At 66.4% G+C, this 20,350-nt stretch overlaps 3 protein-coding genes across 5 annotated transcripts; 2 read left to right on the plus strand and 1 right to left on the minus strand.

Moving 5' to 3' along the window:
- Positions 1 to 151: 151 nt before the first annotated feature.
- On the plus strand, positions 152 to 2,570 carry SOCS3 (suppressor of cytokine signaling 3). Its single transcript, XM_027705242.1, has 2 exons — positions 152 to 206; positions 733 to 2,570. The coding sequence occupies exon 2, from the start codon at positions 800 to 802 to the stop codon at positions 1,427 to 1,429; it is 630 nt and encodes a 209-aa protein (XP_027561043.1). The 5' UTR covers positions 152 to 206; positions 733 to 799; the 3' UTR covers positions 1,430 to 2,570.
- Positions 2,571 to 14,456: 11,886 nt separating this feature from the next.
- Positions 14,457 to 16,974, plus strand: LOC113978348 (probable low-specificity L-threonine aldolase 2). Its single transcript, XM_027705215.1, has 8 exons — positions 14,457 to 14,651; positions 14,759 to 14,842; positions 14,937 to 15,025; positions 15,284 to 15,469; positions 15,627 to 15,764; positions 15,921 to 16,113; positions 16,422 to 16,788; positions 16,881 to 16,974. Exons 1-7 carry the CDS (start codon positions 14,585 to 14,587, stop codon positions 16,757 to 16,759), a joined length of 1,095 nt encoding a protein of 364 aa, XP_027561016.1. The 5' UTR covers positions 14,457 to 14,584; the 3' UTR covers positions 16,760 to 16,788; positions 16,881 to 16,974.
- A 376-nt stretch (positions 16,975 to 17,350) lies between these two features.
- Positions 17,351 to 20,018, minus strand: AFMID (arylformamidase). Of its 3 annotated transcripts, none has more exons than XM_027705213.1 (11): positions 19,941 to 20,018; positions 19,761 to 19,851; positions 19,578 to 19,682; positions 19,454 to 19,502; positions 19,216 to 19,301; positions 19,065 to 19,137; positions 18,669 to 18,766; positions 18,418 to 18,496; positions 18,120 to 18,249; positions 17,798 to 17,902; positions 17,351 to 17,683 (listed from the first exon to the last, which is right to left on the minus strand). In XM_027705213.1, exons 1-11 carry the CDS (start codon positions 19,968 to 19,970, stop codon positions 17,654 to 17,656), a joined length of 876 nt encoding a protein of 291 aa, XP_027561014.1. In that variant the 5' UTR covers positions 19,971 to 20,018; the 3' UTR covers positions 17,351 to 17,653. The 3 variants fall into 3 exon arrangements, with proteins under 3 accessions (XP_027561014.1, XP_027561013.1, XP_027561015.1); XM_027705212.1 differs by having other exon boundaries at positions 18,418 to 18,511; XM_027705214.1 differs by lacking the exons at positions 19,216 to 19,301; positions 19,454 to 19,502 and having other exon boundaries at positions 18,418 to 18,511.
- Positions 20,019 to 20,350: the final 332 nt, after the last annotated feature.

A 20,350-nucleotide genomic window follows, 5' to 3' on the forward strand; every position in this document is an offset into this window, starting at 1 on the left:
GCGGAGCAGGGGCTGGCGGGGCGCCGGGGGGCCGGGCCGGGCCGGGCGGGGCGCGGGCGGCGCCGCCGCGTTACAAGAAGCCGCGCAGTTCCAGGAACCCGAGGGCGGGCGCTGCGCCCGCTATAAGAGGCCGCCCCGGGCCGCCCCAGCAGCTCTGCCGCCGCGCCGGCCTCGCTCCGCCGCCGGGACCGGCTCCCGCGCCCCAGGTACGGGCTCGGGAGGGATGGGACGGGGTCCTGGAGAGGGAGGGGGGACAGCCCGGCACCGGGGATGCCGGTACCTCCGGGGAGGCGATCGCCGGGGATGCCCAGGGAAGAGGGATAGCAGGGGATGCTGGCGCTCCGACGGGGCGACAGCCGGGGCCGGGGGTGTCTGTGCTGCTGGGAACGGACAGCCGGGGACTGGGGTTGCCGCTGCTGCCCAGAGAAGGGGATCACCGGGGATGCCGGTGCCTCAGCGGGGCGATAGCTGGTGGCCGGAGGTAGCGATGTCCCCCGGAGAGTGAGAGCAGAAGACCGGCAGAAGCGGTGCCCCTGGCCAGGGGAGCGCCGGGGACGGGAGCTGCCGGTGCTCCCGGGAAGGGAGAGCCGGGGACCGGGGGTGCCGGTGCCGTGGGAAGGGAGAATCGGAGATGCCGGGGGACAACAGCCAGGGATCTGGCCGGTGCGGATGTTCCCGGGAAGGGAGAGTCGGGGACCGGGGTGCCGTGGCTCACCGCTGTCTCTGCCGCAGGTGATGGTGTAGCAGCGGCTGCTGCTGGCAGCAGCACCCCGAGCACGCGAAGCTGGCTCCCTGCGCCATGGTCACCCACAGCAAGTTCCCCGCTGCCGGGATGAGCCACCCCCTCGACACCAGCCTGCGCCTCAAGACGTTCAGCTCCAAGAGCGAGTACCAGCTGGTGCTGAACACCGTGCGCAAGCTGCAGGAGAGTGGCTTCTACTGGAGCACAGTGACGGGCGGCGAGGCCAACCTGCTGCTGAGCACCGAGCCGGCCGGCACCTTCCTCATCAGGGACAGCTCGGACCAGCGGCACTTCTTCACCCTCAGCGTCAAGACGGAGTCGGGCACCAAGAACCTGCGCATCCAGTGCGAGGGCGGCAGCTTCTCCCTGCAGAGCGACCCCCACAGCAGCCAGCCCGTGCCCCGCTTCGACTGCGTGCTCAAGCTGGTCCATCACTACATGCCACCCGCGCCCTGTGCCGTCCCCGAGCAGCCGGGGGGGGCCCTGCACCCCAAGCGCACCTACTACATCTACTCAGGTGGCGAGAAGATCCCCCTGGTGCTGAGCCGCCCACTCTCCTCCAGCGTCTCCACCCTGCAGCACCTGTGCCGCAAGACCGTCAACGGGCACCTGGACTCCTATGAAAAGATGACTCAGCTGCCGGCCCCCATCAAGGAGTTCCTGGACCAGTATGATGCCCCCCTCTAAGGGGCCAGCAGAGCGAGGTCACACGCTACAAGCACAAGAGCAAGGGACAGGCACAATGCCCCACCGGCGTGGGAGCTCACAGGGCACGCCGAGCCTCTCCCTCTGGGAAGGAGAGGAGGGGGACTGGGGAAAGCCGCTGTGGGCCCAGGGCTGTGGCCAGCACAGCTGGGCACCTTTGGTGCTGGGGGGACCCCCAAGGAAGCACGACACCTCCTCTCCACAGGGAAGGGGGATGGCTCCGGCCGGCCTGTGGAAGTTACAGTGAGCCCATTGGCAAAGCTCCTGTGGGCTCGGGCAGCCAGGATGGCTCCTGTGACACAGAGGAACGTGCACTTCGGCAACCCCATCCTGGGGGTGTCCCGGTGAGAGCCCCTTCTGCCCCCAGGAACTGGAAGCACTGGAGCCCAGGAGTGCCTGATCGCTTTTCCTCGGTTTTAAGAGGAAGGCGTTTTTTGCCCATACTGTACTTTACCTCTTACTGCCTCCTTGTGGGTGGAAGCTCTTTTCACACCAGGCCCCAGACTTGGAGGTTGCTGCCTTTGTTCCCTCGTTGCCATTTTCCAGGGGACTAAGCCTTAATATTCTCCCTGCCCCGCAATCTGGGTTACTGCACATTGTTTGGTGAGGCTGCGTGATGAAGGTCCTGCTGATGTGAAGCCAGAGGGGAAGTGGCACGTCCCAACGCTGCTGAATCCCACACAACCGTGTCTGCAAGGAGCACCCCGGGCCCTTACTACCAGGAGTTGCACCCCACCTCTGCCCAGCCGCTCCCACAGACCCCGGCCACGCTGCTCCGTGCGGCACCGATTCCCACAGGAACGTGGCAGGAGGATCCCCTGGAGCGTGTCGTCTCATGAGTGCTTTTCTGCATCCGCCCAGAGAAGTGGTTGGGTTTTTCTGGCTTTTTTTTTTTAATTTTTATTATTTTTTTTAACCAAAGGGATGTTTACAGGCCAACGTGAATCACTGTCTTTTATAAAGATTCCATCTTCACCTCCAGCCTTGAGGGCTGAGCAAAAACCATGCTTGAAAATTCAACCAAAACCAAACTCAGACGAAACTTTGCACATATTTATATTTATATTCAGAAAGGAAATGTTTCCATAATTTATAATAAAGAGCACTATTTTTTAATGAAAAACCTCAGATCTGGTTTGATTTCTCCCTTGCGCCCCCGGGGCCGCTCGGCCCAGGCACAATGCCGGGATGTGTTTACACCACGTAAGTGCCGTTTCCTGGAGCCGCTGCCCGTGCCGGGTGATCCCGCAGTGACTCAGCCCCTCCGGCTGCGTAAGCGCTGCCCCAGCACTCAGGTATGTCTGAGCCGAGCCGCGGGGACGGGATCCGCTCCCGGCTCCGCACATGGTGCAACCACAGACAGTCCCTGGACGGCGGGACACAGCCCGTGGCCCCGGGTGTGGAGGAGCCGAGCTGGTGGCACAGCCCCCGTGCAGCACTCGAGTCCTGCCTGCCCCCAGCCCTGTTTTGGCACGTGCCGGGGCCGGGAGCTGCGGGAACAGGGCATGGAGAGGTGCGGATAGGAAGGGCACGTGGTGCTTCCTCTGGGAGCAGGGCAGGCTCGGGACAGGGGGTGCCGAGGTCCTGCTCACCCCCACGGCACAGCTCTGTCCTGTGCAGACCCTGAGCCGGGCACAGATGCCCAAGGGAGGGTATGACAGGAGAAGGAGGAGGAGGGAGAGGATGCCCACAGGGATCTCCTGGCCCTCAGGAGTGCTTGGCCTCTGCTCCTTGAGGGTGTGAAGGGGCCATGGGAATAAACCTGCAGCTCCATTTCACTGGTGGGCAGCACGGTGCCAGCTGGAGAGCTGCATCCATGGATGTGGGTGATCCCCTGGGAGGGGGTCAGCCCTCCACAATCTTCCCAGAGCCCCTGGCTGTGAGGAGCAGGCTGGGCCCGGGCACCCTGTGCTTCCCAGCCCCTCTGGCACCCACAGCCCTGCACTGTGGGTGTCATGCCTGGCATCACGCACCATACTCCACCTCTGGGGAACCCCAGCTGCTGGGAAAAGGCTTTCCTTAGGGATCACCCCAGAGCAGAGGGATAGTGAGTGTGCCAGCTCGGGCTGTGGCCATGGCACAGCCCCAGTGACTATTTTGGTGCTGCCCTGCAGGGCCATGGCACACAGGCTGCCAGGAAGCGCCATGGCCTGCCCGGGCACCCGCTGCAGCTATGCGAGGAATGTCCACGCGCACGGGTGGCTGCCCGCCAGGCCCTGCCGAGGCACATCCCCCATGTCAGGGCTCCCAGCAGCGCTGGTGACTTCCAACCCCGTGCCAGGGGTGGTGTGGGAGCAGCGCTGTGGGCACAGCAGCCCCCAGCCAGCAGGAGCGTTGCCCTGCAGAGCATCACCGCTCCTGGGCAGGACGTGGCGCAGAAGGGGAGGGGGAACCAGGGCCCTGGGAGGTTATGAGCACCCTCAGCCCCCCCCAGCAGGCAAGGGCTTCACAGCACCCCATGCTGGGGCAGAGTGGGAAGCTGACCCCAGAGAGGGTGGCCAGGCTGCCCACAGTGGCCCTGCCCAAGACCCCCAGGCAGACCCCAGCCTTCCCATCCCTGTGGGAACAGCCCTGGCTTCTCCACTTCCCAGAAGGGCCCCGGCACCACCGTCTGAGGGCCACTTCCCTCACGGTGCTGCAACCACGGCTGAGTCGAGAGTCCGGGAAGCTGCACCAGCCCCACGGGTTTCTTGGAACAAAGCCAAGCCCACGGTAGCAGTGACACGGCAGCTGTCGGGCAAATCCCTGCCCAAGGTTTCACAAACCTCTCGCCTGCTCCAGAGCAGCCAGGCGGACTTGGCCCCGCGTTTCGTAAGCGGCCGATGGAGCGTGTCCCGCAGGCAGTTCCCCTCTGCCCCACAGCAGGGCCGGGAGCTGAGCTCACCCCTGGGAGGGTTCCTGGATGGGGAAAGCGTTCTTGGGGTAATCAGATCCTGTCACTGTGTGACGGTGCCAGGAGCCAGATGGGAATTGGGCAGGGCTCCAGGAGCAGGGCTAGGATATTGGGGTCCTGTAGATCCCCACAGCCTGGGTCTCTCTTACAGCTGCAGAACTCAGTGCATCTGTAAGTGCAGCCTGTCTCCAGTGCCATCACCTCCTCCACACTGTGACGGTGGCTGTGCAGAGCAAGGTGAGAGCATCAGGCCCAATGAGAACCCAACGAGGTGCTGGGGCACAGGACAGTGGTCAGGAAGGGACAGGCGGCTGCCCCACAACCTCTGGAACCCCTCATCCTGCCTCAGCCTGGCCTCCCCATGGAGTGCTGGGCAGCTGCTGATGCTTCCCATCACACTGCTGGCTCATTACTGGCGCAAGAAGGAAGTGTACACTGGGATGGTGAACCTGAACCCTACAGGGTCAGGGGTGCAGGAAACCTGCTCTGGTGTGTACCAGCCCCTGCAGATCCAAAACAGGAAACCACCACAGCCAGCGTTCCTGGCATGGCGGGCAGTGGAGGGCTCAGCCGACACCGCGGCTCTGTTGCCGGTACCCAAAACCCAGCCAGGCACAGGGAAGCAGGACTCCCCAGCCCTGCGCTGGGACCCCGAGGAAGGAGGCAGTGGGCAGCAGAGCCAGGCAGGGAGCTCACAAACACGCCGACCTCGCAGCGCTCCCCTCACTCACTTCCTCCCGCTCAGCTCCGCAGCACCAGGACATTCCCACGTCCACTGCCACGTTTCCAGTAGGATGCAGGAAAGGGCTGTGCAGCAGCTGGGGACTTACTGTAAATGGCACCACCTGCTCCTTACGTGGCAATTCCTCCACAGGCCAGGGCCACGGGGATGGTTGGGAACAGGGACTGGGACATCTGTTCCTCTCTTGCTGCTGGGAAGCACAAGTATGGGCTCTACGGCATCACTCGGGGCCGGCACTGGTGGCCCCAACTGCGGGCTCGTTACGGGTAACTGCTTGGGCTGGAGGAGGAGCAGAGCTGCAGCCTGATGTTCCTGGAGCCCCACAGTTCCACAACTGGCCCTCCTCTTGGGCCTCTGCCCAGATGGGGTGCTGCTCTAAGTACTTGTCCCAGCAGCAGCTCAGCTGATGGTGACCTGGCCCAGAGTCCTGGTGGCCGGGGGAGTCATGGGGGCTGGCTTGGCCTTGGCTCTCCCAGGGCCAGGCAGAGCTGCAGGCAGGTGGGGAGCAGCGGGCAGCAGCAGGACCCCGTGTCCAGGCCTGGGAGTATTTCAGGCTGCAGTCGAGCCCAGCAGGCTGTGTACATCCCCATGGAAACTCCACTCTGTTGCTGCTTTCCCAGCCAGACACGTGGCCAGCTCCAGAGAGCCAGCAGCTGTGGAGTCCTCACTTCTTCCATCAGCAGCTCCATGAGCTGCTCTGCCCCGGGCCCCCAGCCCCAGGTCTGCACTGCCCGGCAGGGACACGGGCCCAGGGCCTCACTGCTGTTGCAGCTGCACTCACAGGGAGTGGTGAGGTGCCCACCACCAACCGCGGTCACTGCTGAGCACGTGGCACGTCACGGAGTCCCCGTGGGTGCAGGCTGCCAACTGCCCGGGGTGCGCTCGCCCAGCCCAGCGCAGAGTCCTCAGATGACCCTGGCAGAACAGCCACGGGCAGGTGCCAAACCCCAGCCCTGGACCATCCCTCGGCCTCACATCAGCCCTGGCCTCAGCCCCGGTACAGGAGCCAGCGATGGCAGTGCCACACACGGGGCTGGGGCTGGGGGTCCTGGATGTGGGACCCTGTGTCTGCAGTCCAGCCCTGCCTTCCTCACATGCCACCTCCTCTCCAGTGCACGGTGCTGGGGGACTGGAATGTCCCCACCAGCCTGGTGGGCTCTGCCTGTCCCGTGGCCCCAGGGGCCGTCAGCAGAGAACAACTCCAGCCTGTGCCAGTCAAGTGGGAGGCAATGGGCACCAGCAGTGCTGCGTGGGTGAGGACGGGGCGTGTGGCTGGTGGAGGGCACAGCTGGAGCAGATGTTCCCTAGAAGGACCCAGGGGCCCTGTCTCAGCATTTAATGAGTGGGAATGGGAGCACTTTACTGTAATTCTAGCAATTACATTGTTCATCCTTGGCAGCCAGCACCAGTTGGTGTCCAGCACCATGGGATCACAATAAGCCACCTGGCAGGGAGGCTTGGCAGCACTCTGTGCCGCCGGGCAGCCGGCCAAGGCAGGGCAGGGAAGGGCTGTGGAGCAAGGTGTGAGGTACGGTAAGGGCCCGCCCCAGGAGTTCCCGTCACTGGCACGGCCCTGGCGCAGGCGCTGGCTGGGAGGCCCCGGTGCCCGGGGTTGACCGCTGAGCCCACACAGCCGGGGATCCCCAGCCTGTTTGGGGGGTTCCTGCCAGCCACCCATCACTGCAGCAGCTGCAGCACCCACCGGCCTTGCTGGGCACTGAGCTGGAGCTGCTCTGGGCACTGAGCTGGAGCTGCTCTGGCCACCCGTGCAGTGGGGTTTGGGGCAGCAAGGTGCCGGCAGGCCAGAGGGGAGCCCCCACCCACTGGGTGCAGGAGGGGGCAGGGGAAGGGGAGGAGGCTGTACTCAAGGGTCCGTCACCCCCAGGGACCTGATGTCCCACCCTGACACCACCATTGCAGCTTCCAGGCAGGCGCTGCCCCTGACTCTTTCCTGCCGTCGCCCACCCACCCTGGCCCAGCTGCCACATCCCTGGGTGGTCCCACCGGTGCCCGGGGCCATCGGGAGCAGGGACAGTTGGCACCCCAGGGACGGAGCAGGAGCTCTGCTGAGTCATCACTTCGCTGTTCTCGTTTTTCCATGGTGCTGTTGTGCGTTTGCTGGAAGCCAGCTCAGAGCCATGACTAATCTGTTCTCAAAACAAGCACAAAGCGAGCGGGAGGTTTGTGCAAACCCGCGGGGAGGAGGTGGAATCACAGCACGGGGCTGGGGAAGCGAGTGGCTGGAGCAGCTGGGAATACCCGGCCACGGAGCAGCCCCAGGGGCAGCACTGCCATGGGGGGTGGGCACAGCAGGGCTGGGCAGGGGCACCGAGGACCCCCAACCTTCCTTCCCTAGGGTGAGGCTCGGTGGAGGCAGCACACTGGGACAGGGTGCAGCAGGCAGGGCGGGCAGGCACAGGACATCAGCATTTGGAGCCCCACGTGCCGTGGCCAGGGCTGGGGCTCCCACCCGTGTCGTTCTGCCTTGCAGGGAAGCCGCGGGTGGGGGAGGCCGGGGAGGAAGCACAGGAGTTTGCTCTGGCCGGAATCGGGCATCCATTGATTTGCTGTTATTAAAACCAGAGCTGCTGTCGGGAACTCCGCAGCCTGGCTGCCCTCACACGCTTCCTGGAAAGGGCTGTCCCGTGTGCCCTCCCTGGCAGGGGACGGGCCCCCCAAAGCACCTGGCAGCAGCGCTGGCCTGCACCAGGTTCGGATGGCAGCCGGGCAGGGAGCCAGGGATTCAGTTCTGCCCTTGGCACCCATCTCTGCTGCCCAGCCGTTCCCACCCACCCACCACCCCGGCCCTCCTCGGCAGGGTCATCCCACGGGTGGGTGACAGGAGGGTGCAGTGGCACCCTGCTGGGCTGAGGAGTGTTTACTGGAGAGGCAAAGTCATCACTTCCAGCGGGGGGGATGAATCACCCCTGTCAGGAATTCTGCCCGGGGGCTTTTCTGTAAGAACGTGGAATTTCGACACCGGCCGTGCCCTCCTGGGTCCCCCCTCCTTGCACAACCTCCCGCCGGGGTTCCTGTTCCCAGCCCCAGCCTTGCAGCTGCAGCAGCTGCCGAGGGGTGTGGGCACAGGCACCCTGGCACAGAGACTGCCTGCCCACGGCACGGAGCAGGGCCCTGGGGCCGACAGAGCAGCGACAGGGCCAGGACCAACCTGGGTTCCCAGCGTGGTGCAGGTGCCCGCTCACAGAGCTGTGCCCCCCACAGCTGCCCCAGCCATGAGCGGGTCCCTGGGGGACTGAGGGCTCCCCTCACTGCTGCTGCTGCTTCAGAGCCTCCAGCTGCACTCGCACCCACGGGTGGGTGCAGACAGAGGGGAAGTGGCAGGTTCCAGCCACAGCAGGGGCTCTGCCTGAGCAGCACCATCTTCCCTCTCCTCTGACTGGGGACATCCCACCCCTGTTAAGGCTGGTAGTACCCCAGGCCAACGAGAGCAGAGTGGGGAATGCCGGCAGGGTGGAGGTGTGTGGCTGCAGACGGAGGAACAGCTCCTGCCAGACCCTGCTCACTGCCCCCACCATTATCCTGGTGCTGTCCTGCTGTGGGGTCACTGCGTGGGGAAACTGCTGACCTGGAGGGACACCACTGACCTGGAGACTGTCCCGCCATGGGCCAGGCTACTAACGGGGAGGCTGAAGCTTTTCCAGCAGCCAGTGGTGACCTGGAGGAGCCCCTCAGCCATGCTGGGGCTGGGGATCCTCTTGATTTCCACACACTGCAGAAACTCTCTTTCCAAGCAAGAGCAGAGGGGTTTCTGAACAGGGGGGAAGAACACTCAGAGCAGGAACTGAAACATCACCTTTGAGACTTGCTGCTCCCCCCAGCCCGGCACAGCACAGACAGGCTGTGCCAGTTCCCAAACAAACTGTCCCACCGGCAAGGAGAGCGGAGCCTGGCTGCCCACAGCAGGTATGCATGGCTGTGGAAAACCAGAGATAAGGGTCCTGCTTCCCAGAGCCTCCTTCCCTGTACACAGGACTGCCTGAGCATCCGTTCCCAGGAGGCCTTTCTTGAGGGGAACCTGCTCCCTGCTGCACTCCGGACATCCCAGCAAGGGTCCTGGCTGGGCACAGCCTGTGTCCCTGTGGGAAGCAGCAGCCTGGCACTCCACAGGACCTGCAGCCCTGGCAGTGTCCCTGTGCCAGCAGCAGCAGCCAGCACATCTGCTGCAGTGGCTTCAGTGCAAAGGGCCCACATGCCAGCCCTGCCACTGTGGCATTGCTTCACTGTGGCATTGCTTCCCGGCAGGGGCAGCTGCAGCAGTGACCACCAGCCCCAGCTGCAGCGATGCTTCTCGGGGGCCTGGGTGATTTGCCTGCCCCGCTTTGCTTGCCTAAGGCTGCCTGGGGATGCACGGCCACAGCTACCGCCCCTGCTCCAAGGCAGGCAGGCAGGGTGGCAAAGCCATCCCCATCCCACCATCCAACAGCCTCTCCAGGTCTGGGGAAGAGAGGTGGGAATGTGGGAAAGATCAGGACACAGCAGCACCTCGGCTGTGGGAAGCTGCTTTGTTTTTTGCTTTACATTTTCCACCATTCCTGGAAGCGGACACTGACCTGTCTGCCGGGAAGCAGCCACAGCCCCCTTGTCCCCTTTGGCCCCCTCAGCCTCTGCCCCTCTCCACCCTGCCAGGATGTTCCACTCCCAGAGGGTCTCCCATGACCCACAGGCTGCAGTCCCATGCACCGAAGCCAAGCAGCTCCATCCCAGCCCCAAGCATCAGCTCCAGGCTGATTTATAGAAATCCAATGGCTGGGGCTGACGGTGCCTCCTGCCAAACCTCATTAACGGCTGGCCTGGGAGAAGGCAAACAGCTTGTGCAGCAACAAGGAAATCCTTGTTTAAGCATTTCTGGCTGTCCAGGGCCCTTCACCTCATGCCCAGGGGAGAAGGAGAAAGAGGAGGTGAGGAGGAGGAGGAGGAGGAGGAGGAGAAGGAGGAGGAGAAGGAGGAGGAGGAGGTGCAGGCCACAAGCCCCAAGCTGGCACCACCCTGGCAGCCCCAAGAGAGGAGACACAAGGGGACACAGCAGGGTCTGCACAGGGAGAGAGCCCCCAGGATGGGATGTGAGCTGGGGGGGAAGCAGGAAGCCACATGGGCATGACAGGGGCAGAGGGCTCCCACACTGCCACAGGACCCTGCTCACCCCTTGGTGCCCCGTGCTCCCACCCATGCCAGGTTCCTGCAGTGAGCTCCGGGCACACAGGACTGCTGGGAGGCCGTGGGAGCCCACGGTGGGCACGGGGCACGGGCACGCCTGGCCTGCGGACTGGCACCCACGAGCTCCAGAGCAGCCTCAGCGACCTGCATCCGCCTGCCCCACGTGTGGCTCAGGATCTATTTCATCATCTGGAGAAAAGCATTTACTGCCAATAAACGGGCTAATTAATTCTCCTCAAAGACCTCTCAATTATTCATTTCGGGCCACAGAGAAAACAATTACAGCACTTACCTCAGCCCTGGCTCGGCCAGTGCAGCAGCTGGAGGCAGGCAGGGCACAGCAGGACGGCCCTGCACAGCTCTCAGCACGGACCCTCGGTGCCTGGGCAGCCCCAGCTCTGCCCACCCAGCCAGAGTGTCCCCATGCAGCGCTGAGCAGGGCTGTGGAGCTGGCACAGCCACTGGCCCTGAGCCGTCATTGCCACCAGCACTCTCCCAGGGTGCCCCCAGAGCTGCCCCAGCACCTGGGCTCTCCCAGGGACCCCACGACCACCCCATCCCCACAGCGCCAGGGCCCCAACCCACCCCCAGCCCTCGCTGGGGTACAATGCAAAGGGGCTTTTCCCCCGGTGGTTCTCCAGCTCCTTGGCCCTTGGGATAGTTGGTCCCTGTGCCCTGCAGCAGGGTCCAGCCCCTATTCAGCTGCACCCTGAGAAGCGAAACCCTCTGTTTGGGGGGCACGGTGGGCTGGGGGGGCCCTTCCTGACACGGCCGGACCCCGCTGGGGCTGAGGCCGAAAGGCTCCCCCGGTCCAGGTCTCTCCCAGCGGCTCCCGGTGTGCCGCGGGTACCGGCACTGGAGCCTCCGGGACCGCCGGGACCGCCGGGACCCCCGTTTCTCGGGAGCGGGGCCATCGCCGCCCCGGACCCGGCGGGCAGAGTCCCCCGCAGGTCCCCGGAGCCGCCGGGCCGGGCCGGGCAGGGCGGGCACAGTCGCCCCGGGTCCCGGGCCCGCAGCCGCCCGTCGGGCCGGGAAGGGTTAAGGGCGGCCGGCGCCCCCCCGGCGCGGAGGCCGGGCCTGTCGGGAAGCCGGGATCTCTGCGGCGGTTTTACTGGAAAAGTCGCTGCCGGCGGAGGGGGGGCATCCGCGGCCCCGCGGGCTGGGGACGGGGCACCGGCCGGGACCGCGCGGCCACCGGGCCCCGGCTCCGGCCCCGGCACCGGACCGCGCGGGGCTCCGTCGGGGCTTCCTCGAGGCAGCCCACGGCTCCCGCACCGGGTACGGCCGTGGCAGCCCCGGGACTCTGCCCGTCGGGGCTCTGTCCCGGGCCGAAGCTCGGCCGGTGCCGCGTGCGAACGGTGACCGCCGCAGCTGGGGACACGGCACCGGCACCGGGACACCGGGAGTGCGGCGGGCGGGGGCACGACCCGGCCCGGCTGAGCCTGGAACCGGCGCTCCCGGGCGTCGCCCCGCCATTCCCGGTAGCGGGAAAGCGCTCGGCTCCACGGCTCCAGCCGCTCAGGGGTGATGGATGGCGGCTGCCCCGGCCCCGGTGGGACCGGGACCCTCCAGGACGCCTACGGGGATGAGCCATGGCAGCCCAGAGGGCAGGCAGGGTGGGCAGCACAGGCAGCACGGGCAGTGTGGCCGTAGGGCCAAGGCAGCTTGGCAGGAAAACGCCCCGAGCTCATGGTGAGAATGTCAGGGTCACTGCCCGGCCCTGAGCCAGCCCTGGGCACCCGGCACAAGACCCCCAGGGCACCACCTGAGCCACCGACAGCCCCATCCCCACAGGGCCCCCCTTGCAGCCACCAGCTCTACTGGGAGGCTGAGAACAGAGGTCACTGCCAGCCTGTGCCAGGGTAGTCCTGTGTGCCAGGGGCAGAGGGCTCGGCCCCAGCCTGGTGAGGGACAGCACTGTGCCCCCCATCCCACAGCCCCTCCTGAGCCTCCTGCAGTGCAGGGCAAGCAGCTGGGCCTGGCAGGGCTGGCATGGGGCTGCCGGTGGGGCCGGTGGCAGGGGGGGCCCAGCTCCGGGAATCAGCCCCAGTGGCTGCCAGGCCTGTGGCAGGGAGGGGGGGAAACCCGATCCTCCGCGGTGGGGTCTGGGCTCCACTCCCAGCTCCCCAGCCAGGCCTCAGCTGCTAATTTTAGCCCCGGGGAGGCACGGCTGGAGCAGAGGCTCAGCCCACCACAGGAGCTGGTGTGGGCAGGTGGTGGCTGCAGAGCCACAGCGCAGTGTGGTCCCGGGCAAGCCCCCAGCAAGCCCCCAGCTGCCAGCCAAGCCACTGGCCAGGCACTGGCACTGCCCACCCACTGCCCACACTACTGCGTCCTCAGCTTGGCTGCCCCACATGTGGCCACCAAGCCCCACCACGGCCCTACTGGGCCCCGTGTAGATGGGGGAGCTCCCTGTGTGTGCTCGTAGTGAGGGGAGACCCCCGAGGGAGGTCTCAGCCCAGAGACCCAGAGAAGGGTATGGGGTGAAGGACAAGGGGCTCTGCAGAGGAGACCCAGCCACGCTGCACGGTCCTGCAGAGGACGTGGCCACCTCCTAGTGAAGGAGCCCCTGCTTGGCTGCAGATCCTGCCTGGGCTGTGGGGGCTGCACAGCACAGAGCCCTGAGCTGCCCCTCAGCTCTCTGAAGCCACCCCTCAGCATTTGCTGGGGCCACGCACAGGGACGGCCAGGATGCGTGGGAGCTCTCCCCACTGTGGGCACCCCAGGGCCACCAGTCACCCCACCAGGTGCTGTGGGAGTGGATGGGTGAGTGGCTGGGAAGGCCATGCTGAGGGATGCTCCAGCCACCAAGCCTTTCCAAGTGGAGAGAGCAGCTCCAAAGCCCGCCTTGCCCTCGGGCAGCCGCCCCAGGCGTGGGGAGGGGTCCCTGGCCCAGGGCCCCACAGCTGCTCTTCCCCCCAGCCCTTCACCTGTGACGTGACCGGCTGTGCTGCCCAGCTCTTACTGGAAGAGGAAGCTGCTGGGAAGGCGGCGTGTGCGGAGGGGCAGCTTTGGGGAGGCTCGGCTGGGCTCGGCAGCCGGCACAGCTCAGCTGTCCATGCTCCCAGGTCCAGGGCCAGTAACGGGAAGCGTCTGCTCTCAGTGACGGTAAATCAGATCGGGGAGATTAGAGGCCTTTTTGCCTAATCATGAGCAGCTTGAAGTTGGAGGACAAGTTCCTGGAACAAAGAGGAAATGGAGGCAGTAAATAAAGAAAAACTGTTAACATGTGGCCCTGCGTGTGAAAAATGTCTCGTGAAGGACTGTTTATGGCTCACTCATCTGCGGGGCTGACAGTGAGGGGGGCGGTGAGGGAGGGGGCCCCACGGGCAGGGGGTGCAGGCAGGGGCAGGGCAGGCAGTGGGGCAGCTGCAGGGCTCAGGATGGGGGACCTGGGGAGGGCCAAGGCTGTGGCAGGGCAGAGGGAAGGAGAAGGCAGCAGCGTGGCAGGAGCCATGGCGCAGGTGGCTGGAATGTGGCACATACACAGGTGGGCAGGGCTGGGCAGCAGGAGAAGGTGTCAGGTTCTGCAGAGCTGTGCCCCCCTCCCCATCTACAGCAGATACGGCCCAGCCGGTCCAGCCTGACAGGGAAAGGCAGGGGGGTCTCACTGCTGCACTGGGCACATGCCCTCCTGCTCCGGGGCAGTGCAGAGTTCTGCCAAGAGGCCGGTGGGTCCCCCCAGAGGAGGCAGGCAGCGCTGAGAACTGCGGAGCTGCCCACAGACCCCACAGCACCGGTGCGGTGCCAGCCCACGTTCGGTGCCACTGGGTGATGCGTCGGTTGCTGCCAGGGCAGACACAGCCAGAGCCGGAGCCAGGTGATCCCGTGCCAGCCCTCTTGGCAGCGGCACAGCGTGGCGGGAGCCGCAGCTATCCTCGCTCAGCCATGGAAAGACTCGCGGATCCCCCCTGGCGCCCAGGATGGGGCTCCGGGTGAAGGGGGGCCGGGGGAGGCTGCGGGGCTGGGGCGGTCCCCACCCGTGTCACCCAGCGCCACTGTGGCTGAGGCGAGCGCAGAGGTGCGGGATGGAGGGACGACGGCCCTACAGTGCCCACGCTGGGGCTGCTGCCCCGCGCCGTCGCCACAGCCCCGCATCCCTGCCCCGTTCCCGGGGCGGGGGCCGGGCGATCCCGATCCCGCCCCCGCCCGGGAGCCCTTGCGGGGGGCGGTCCCGGCGATGCGGGCGGTGCTGCGGCGGGGGCGGCTGCCCGGGCCCGGGGGGGTGCTCGGGGGGTCGCAGCCGCGGAGGCCCCCCCGCCCCGCCGCGGTTTCCCCGCGCGCCGTGGACCTGCGGAGCGACACGGTGACCCGGCCGTGCGCGGGGATGCGCCGCGCCATGGCCCGCGCCGCCGTGGGCGACGACGACTACGGGGAGGACCCGGCGGTGAACGGTGGGCGGAGGGGACGGACCTTCCGTGAGGTCCCCGGGACCCGTGGGGTTCCCGACGCCCCGGGACCCCCAGTGCCAGCCCCCCAGGACTCCCGTGTCCCCCCGCAGAGCTGCAGCGCCGGGCCGCGGGGACCCTGGGGACGGAGGCGGCTCTGTTCGTGCCCACGGCCACCATGGCCAACCTGATTGCTGGTGAGTCCGAGGCTGCGCTCGCTGCTCCCCGCGCGCGGAGTGGTGGGGCAGAGCTGTCCCTTGGCAATCCTCCTTCACGGCCCCTCTTCCCCAGTGATGTGCCACTGCCAGCACAGGGGAACTCAGCTGTTCCTGGGCCAGAACGCCCACCTGCACCTCTATGAGCACGGTGGGGCCGCACAGGTGGGTGCCGAGGGCGGGCACGGTGGCACTGGTGGCAGTGCAGGCAGGGGCAGGAGGGCGGCCATGTGCTGCCCTCCTCTGGCTGCCAGGGCTGGGCTGGGCAGAGGACCCGCTGCCACAGCATCACCCGGATTGTCCCACACCACAGGCTGTGCGTGACTAGGGGCTGAGCACGCCCGATGGAGGGGACAGAGGGGCAGAGGGCCGGAACCCCCCTGTCCCCTGTCGGCTCTGTGCTCTTACCCGCCCTGGGCGCAGGTTGCCGGTGTCCATTCCCAAGCCCTGCCAGATCTGCCAGACGGCACCTTCGACCTGGACCAGCTGGAGCTGAGCATCCGCGAGGCCCACGGCAGCCGGTACCACCCACGCCCTCAGCTCATCTGCCTGGAGAACACACACAGCTCGGCGGGAGGCCGGGTGCTGCCCCTCGCCTACCTCAGGCAGGTGGGAGCCCAGGGACAGTGCTGGCACAGTCCTGCCTGACATGAGCAGCTGGACCCAGCACATCGACACTCTGGGGACGCTGGAGCTCAGAGCGTGGCTCACGGTGGACAAGATGCCCTAGGGGTCCATCCCAGAGCAGCTGCCCCTCTGCCCCCAGGTCCGTGAGCTCGCTGACCGCTACGGGCTGCGGGTGCACATGGACGGTGCACGGCTGATGAACGCGGCAGTGGCCCAGGGCGTGGAGCCTGCTCAGATCACCCAGCACTGCGACTCCGTGTCCCTCTGCTTCTCCAAGGTGTGCTTGTGTGGAGAGGGGTCCCCGGGGCCGGCGGGAGGCAGCGCAGGCCGGAGCTTGGCCCCTGTTTGCAGGCATTGTGCTAAGAACACACCCGGCAGGCCGGACGTGTCCCCAAGAGGGGCAGCCGGGGTGACCCCGCTGGTGGCTCTGCAGGGCCTGGGCGCCCCGGCGGGCGCGGTGCTGGCGGGGCACAGGGAGTTCATCGCCGAGGCCTGGCGGGCACGGAAGCTGCTGGGTGGCGGGATGCGGCAGGCGGGAGTGCTGGCGGCCGCTGCCCTCCTCGGGCTGGGGCAGGCGGAGGCCACGCTGCACAGAGACCACGACAACGCCCGGCGCTTTGCAGAAGGTACCTCGGGGCCCCTCGGTGTGCCAGGAGGTAACGGCACACCCAGCACTGCCAGGCACTGCTGGGGTAGTGCTGGCTCAGGCACCATCCCCCAATGGAGATGCTGGATGCTGCAGGGATCCTCACCTGGCTGGAGTGCTGGGGTGATTCCCTGTGGTGCCCGCAATGACCCTGGTACCACAGGGTGGGGTAAAGGGCCCCCCTTCAGCCAGGACCTGGGGCAGGGCTGGGGCAGGTAGCCTCTCCCAGGTAGCCTCTCCCAGGTAGCCAGGCACTGGGCTCGCACCCACCACCCCGGCCTCCCGCAGGCATCCAGGTGCTGGACTCGCCTCTCTGCTCTGTTAACCTGGCAGCGGTGGAGACCAACATGGTGATGGTAAATGTCCAGGGGGCCTGGCCGTCCCCTGCCGAGCTCTGCGATCACCTGCGTGCCACCAGTGAGGAGGAGGTGGCTGAGACCGGGCGGGCTGTCAGCGTCCTGCTGCTCCCCTGGTCGGCACGCGCCGTGCGCGCCGTCTGGCACCGCGACATCTCGGCCCACGACACCGAGCTCGCCAGGAGCAAGCTGGAGTTTGTTGCCAGGAAGTGTCAGGAGAAGCTGGCCCTGGGACTGCGTCCGACTCCTTCGGGCACAGGGGGAGCCTGAGCATCCTCCCAGCCCCCCGGCTGAAGCAAGTAGGCCAGCCCACAGTGCAGGGGCTGGGACCAGCCCCTGTGTGCTCCAGGTGTGTTCCCAGCTGACTGCAACACATCATCTGTCCCCACAGGCAGACCGACAAACCGGGGTGAGCCCAGCCTGGGGGAGACCCCAGTCCTTGGGGTGGTCAGTGCACAAAATAAATGTTTTCTGGCAGTACTGTGGCTGTGCGGGGTGTTTTAAGTGTGCCTGGCTCTCTTGCCTCTGCAGCAGGGACATTTCAGCCAAGGTCCCCATGGAGGGACAAATGCTCCTGAGGACATGGAAGCATCTCATCCAGAGGACCAGAGTGACTGCACAGCAGCGCCAAGGTTTGTGTCTGGCCAGGACTGTCGCAGGAGCGTGAGCCCAGCCTGGCTTAGATGGCTCTGTCACCCCCGTTCCCAGAGGTTTGTGTCATCCCAGTCCTGCAGCTGCAGGTGGGCTCCCCAGGCTTCTCTGTTATGTTCTGGGTCAGGGAGCCCACAGCCCAGAACTCCCTGCTGGAAGAAGGGATTCCCTCAGCAGTCACCGGCTCCCTGGGAAGCAGCTACCCCAGGCAACAGTAATTCCTGTTTTATTTTGTATCGACAATATGCAGTTTAAAGGACACTGAGGGAATGATCTTCATCAACCAGTTGTCTGGACAGACCCTTGCAGCCCTCAGCCCCTCATGCTCTGGCAGGCAGGAAGACCCCAGGAAAGGGGCACCAGCCCAGGCTGGGCAGAGCAGAAGGGGCTGGGGGGGGTCTGAGGCAGTGGCCACCCTGTGCTGGAGCAAGGAGGCAGTGGGCAAGGGAACACTGGCTGCCTGGTGCCGTCATGCAGGGCCATGGTCCCTGTCTGTTCGCTCTCAACATGCCATCATGCTCTTGAAATCATGTTCAGAATGACCTGGGATGAGGAACCAAGCCCTGTGAGCAGCAGCTGGCCCCGCTCCTCCCCACAGGGAGGTGGCAGCCAGCCCTGCACCCACCTGATCTGTCTCAGCACAGCCCTCCTGCCTACCTGAGTGAGGATGTAGCTGTCCTCCGACAGCTTCTCAATGACATCAAAGTGATCCACCCCGGCCAGATCCAGCAGGGAGACGGACCAGCCGGCCGCACGCAGGGCCTGCGGAGAGAGCGGTGCTGGCAGGAGGGACCTCAACACCCACCTGCCCTGCACAGGACAGCAGGAATGACAGCTTGGCGAGGACTGGTGTCCTTCCCCGAGCCAGAAGCACCACTCTGGCCCAGCATGCGAGCTCTTCATCCCAGTTGGACAGGTTGGCGAGGGCCAGCTGGAGCAGCACTGCCATGGAGCCGGGCAGGGCACTGCTGGAGCTCACCTGGCCATACTCCTGCGACTGCCTGCGGAACTCCGGGGAGTCGTGCTGGGCCACCACCACGAGCACCTCACAGGCCGCTGGCACCGCTGGGGCAACGTGTCGCATGGGACTGTTCCTCTGGGCCACCTCCCTGCAGGAGTCACCGCAGTGGCACCTGACACAGCCCCTCGCTCCAAGAGCAGCCATGTCCTTGGCTGGGCTCGTCGGCCAGGGGGTGGCACAGGAGCAGAGCGGCCACAGAGCCACTGATGTCCGCCTGCCCTGTCCCTGTGGCTGTCCCTGCAGCGTGCAGGCTCACCGGCTCATGTTCAGAGCATCGTTCACGTAGGTGTGCAGGATGGGCTCCAGGTCGTACACACCGCTCACCAGCACTGCTCCTGAAGGCAGAGCCACTGGCAAGTGAGAGGCCACAGCTCGGGTGGCTCCCACAACCCTGGGGACCTCATCATTGGGCAGCTCATCCCCTCGGCTCCACAGCCCCGCAGCCTTGTTCCAAGTGCAGGGACCAGTTCTCCTCCAGCCTCTGCACTGGGATACGGCCAACCCTACCTCTGATATCTGGCACCACGTGGAATTCCGTCCAGTCTGTGAGCAGCACCATGGCTGCCAGGTGGGCCCCTGCCGAGTGCCCACACAGGTAAATGCCTCTGGAAGGAGAGAGCCGTGAGCCAGTTCAGGGAGTGACTGGCAGGGACACCTGGGGACACCTCGGGACATCCTGCTCCATGCGGAGGGGGCAGCACGCCTGAACACAGCAGCAGCTCTGAACACAGCAGCAGCTCGGATGTTTCCTAATCCATCAGCTGCTGCCTTGTGCAGGGACAGGATCGTGGCTGCAGGCACTGCCCAGCACCTGGGCTGAGGTGGTGGAGTCTTTGTCCTGGCACAGGGCTCGTTTGCCCCCCCAACCACGCTCACACATCAGCCCCCCCGGGAGCTGCCCACCTGATCCCAGGGTACTGCTCCACCAGGAAGGCGAGGCTGCGGCGCACCTGCAGAACCATAGTGTCCATGTGGCCTGGGCAGAGGGCAGAGGGCAGGGTCAGAGGGCGCCGGGCCATGCGCGCAGCCACAGCCTCTGCAGGGCAACACCCACCTCTGGGGGCTGTGTCGTATCCCACTGCCACCACCGCCACCCCCTGCGACACCAGCGGGGGGGCTGCAAACCCCGACTCGTCCTTACTGGGGGAAGAGAGACAGGCTGTGGGGCCAGGGGCTGTGGGGGCCAGCTGGGGACTGGTCAGACCCCACGTACCCAGAGAGTCCCAGTGTCGGGAGAAGGGAGTCAGTAAGGGTGGGCAGGGGGGGTCCCTTCCCAAGGGATCCCACCTCACCTCAGGCACTGCCAGTATCCGCCATGGATGTAGACCAGGACCGGGAAGGCTGCACAGCGCAGTGGGGGGTGAGCAGAGGGTCCGACCCCTGCCCACCCCCGTCCTCACCGTCTCTGTCACTTACTCCCAGAATGGTCCGTGGGCAAATAGATGTCCAGCTTCTCCCCGTCCCCTTTGCCATAGGGGACGTGCAGCGAGGTCTGGGCGCTGGCCCGGGCCCGCTCGGTTCCTGCAGGGCGGGAGGCGGTGGGGCACGGGGCCATGGCACCGAGCGCAGCCCCCACTCCCGGCGTCCCCCGCTTCTCACCTGCCGCCGTCACCGCGAGGTGGGCGTCGATGATGGTGTCCCGGTCGAGGCGGGGGGACCAGCGGCTGGGGGAGTACTGGTCCTCCAGCGCCTGCGGGGAGGCAACGGGGCTGCAGCGGGGGCCGAGAGAGACCCCGCGGTCTGGGAGAGAACCGCGCGCTACCTGCCCCCGGGCCCTACCTGGGCGGACATGTCCCGCCACCCGCCCATGTCGCGCCCGGTCCCGATCCCGGTCCCGTCCGGACCCCGCGCCCCCTGCCCGCCAGGGGGCGGGGCCAGAGCGCGGGGGCGGGGCCGGCTCATCCCCATTGGCCACCCTGGAGGCGGGGCCGGAGCTCGGGCACAGGGCCAGAGCTCGGGGGCGGGGCCAGGGCCGGGGGCGCGTCCGGCCCCTCCCATTGGCCGTCCCGGCCCGGGAAGGCGGTGCCGACGCTCAGGGGAGAATAAGAATTTTGGCGCCCGTGGCCCCCATTGGTCAGCGCCGCGGAGCGCCGGCGCGAGCCCTCCCGCGATTGGCTGGCGCGGCGGCGCGGCGGCGCGGGGCCTCCTCCGATTGGCCGGCGCTGGCGCGGCGGAGCGGCGCGCGCGGG

Source organism: Neopelma chrysocephalum, unplaced genomic scaffold (genome assembly GCF_003984885.1).
Source record: "Neopelma chrysocephalum unplaced genomic scaffold, ASM398488v2 Primary Assembly neopelma1_321, whole genome shotgun sequence".
In the NCBI taxonomy this organism is placed as follows: Eukaryota; Metazoa; Chordata; class Aves; order Passeriformes; family Pipridae; genus Neopelma; species Neopelma chrysocephalum.

Coding starts and splice junctions, on each gene's coding strand:
- SOCS3 (XM_027705242.1), top strand. CDS start 800: ATGGTCACCCACAGCAAGTTCCCCGCTGCCGGGATGAGCCACCCCCTC.
- AFMID (XM_027705212.1), bottom strand. CDS start 19,970: ATGGGCGGGTGGCGGGACATGTCCGCCCAG. Junction 19,852..19,940: donor GGCGGGACATGTCCGCCCAG/GTAGGGCCCGGG, acceptor GCCTCCCCGCAG/GCGCTGGAGGACCAGTACTC. Junction 19,683..19,760: donor CCTCGCGGTGACGGCGGCAG/GTGAGAAGCGGG, acceptor CCCGCCCTGCAG/GAACCGAGCGGGCCCGGGCC.
- LOC113978348 (XM_027705215.1), top strand. CDS start 14,585: ATGCGCCGCGCCATGGCCCGCGCCGCCGTGGGCGACGACGACTACGGG. Junction 15,026..15,283: donor AGCACGGTGGGGCCGCACAG/GTGGGTGCCGAG, acceptor CCCTGGGCGCAG/GTTGCCGGTGTCCATTCCCA. Junction 16,114..16,421: donor CGCCCGGCGCTTTGCAGAAG/GTACCTCGGGGC, acceptor GGCCTCCCGCAG/GCATCCAGGTGCTGGACTCG.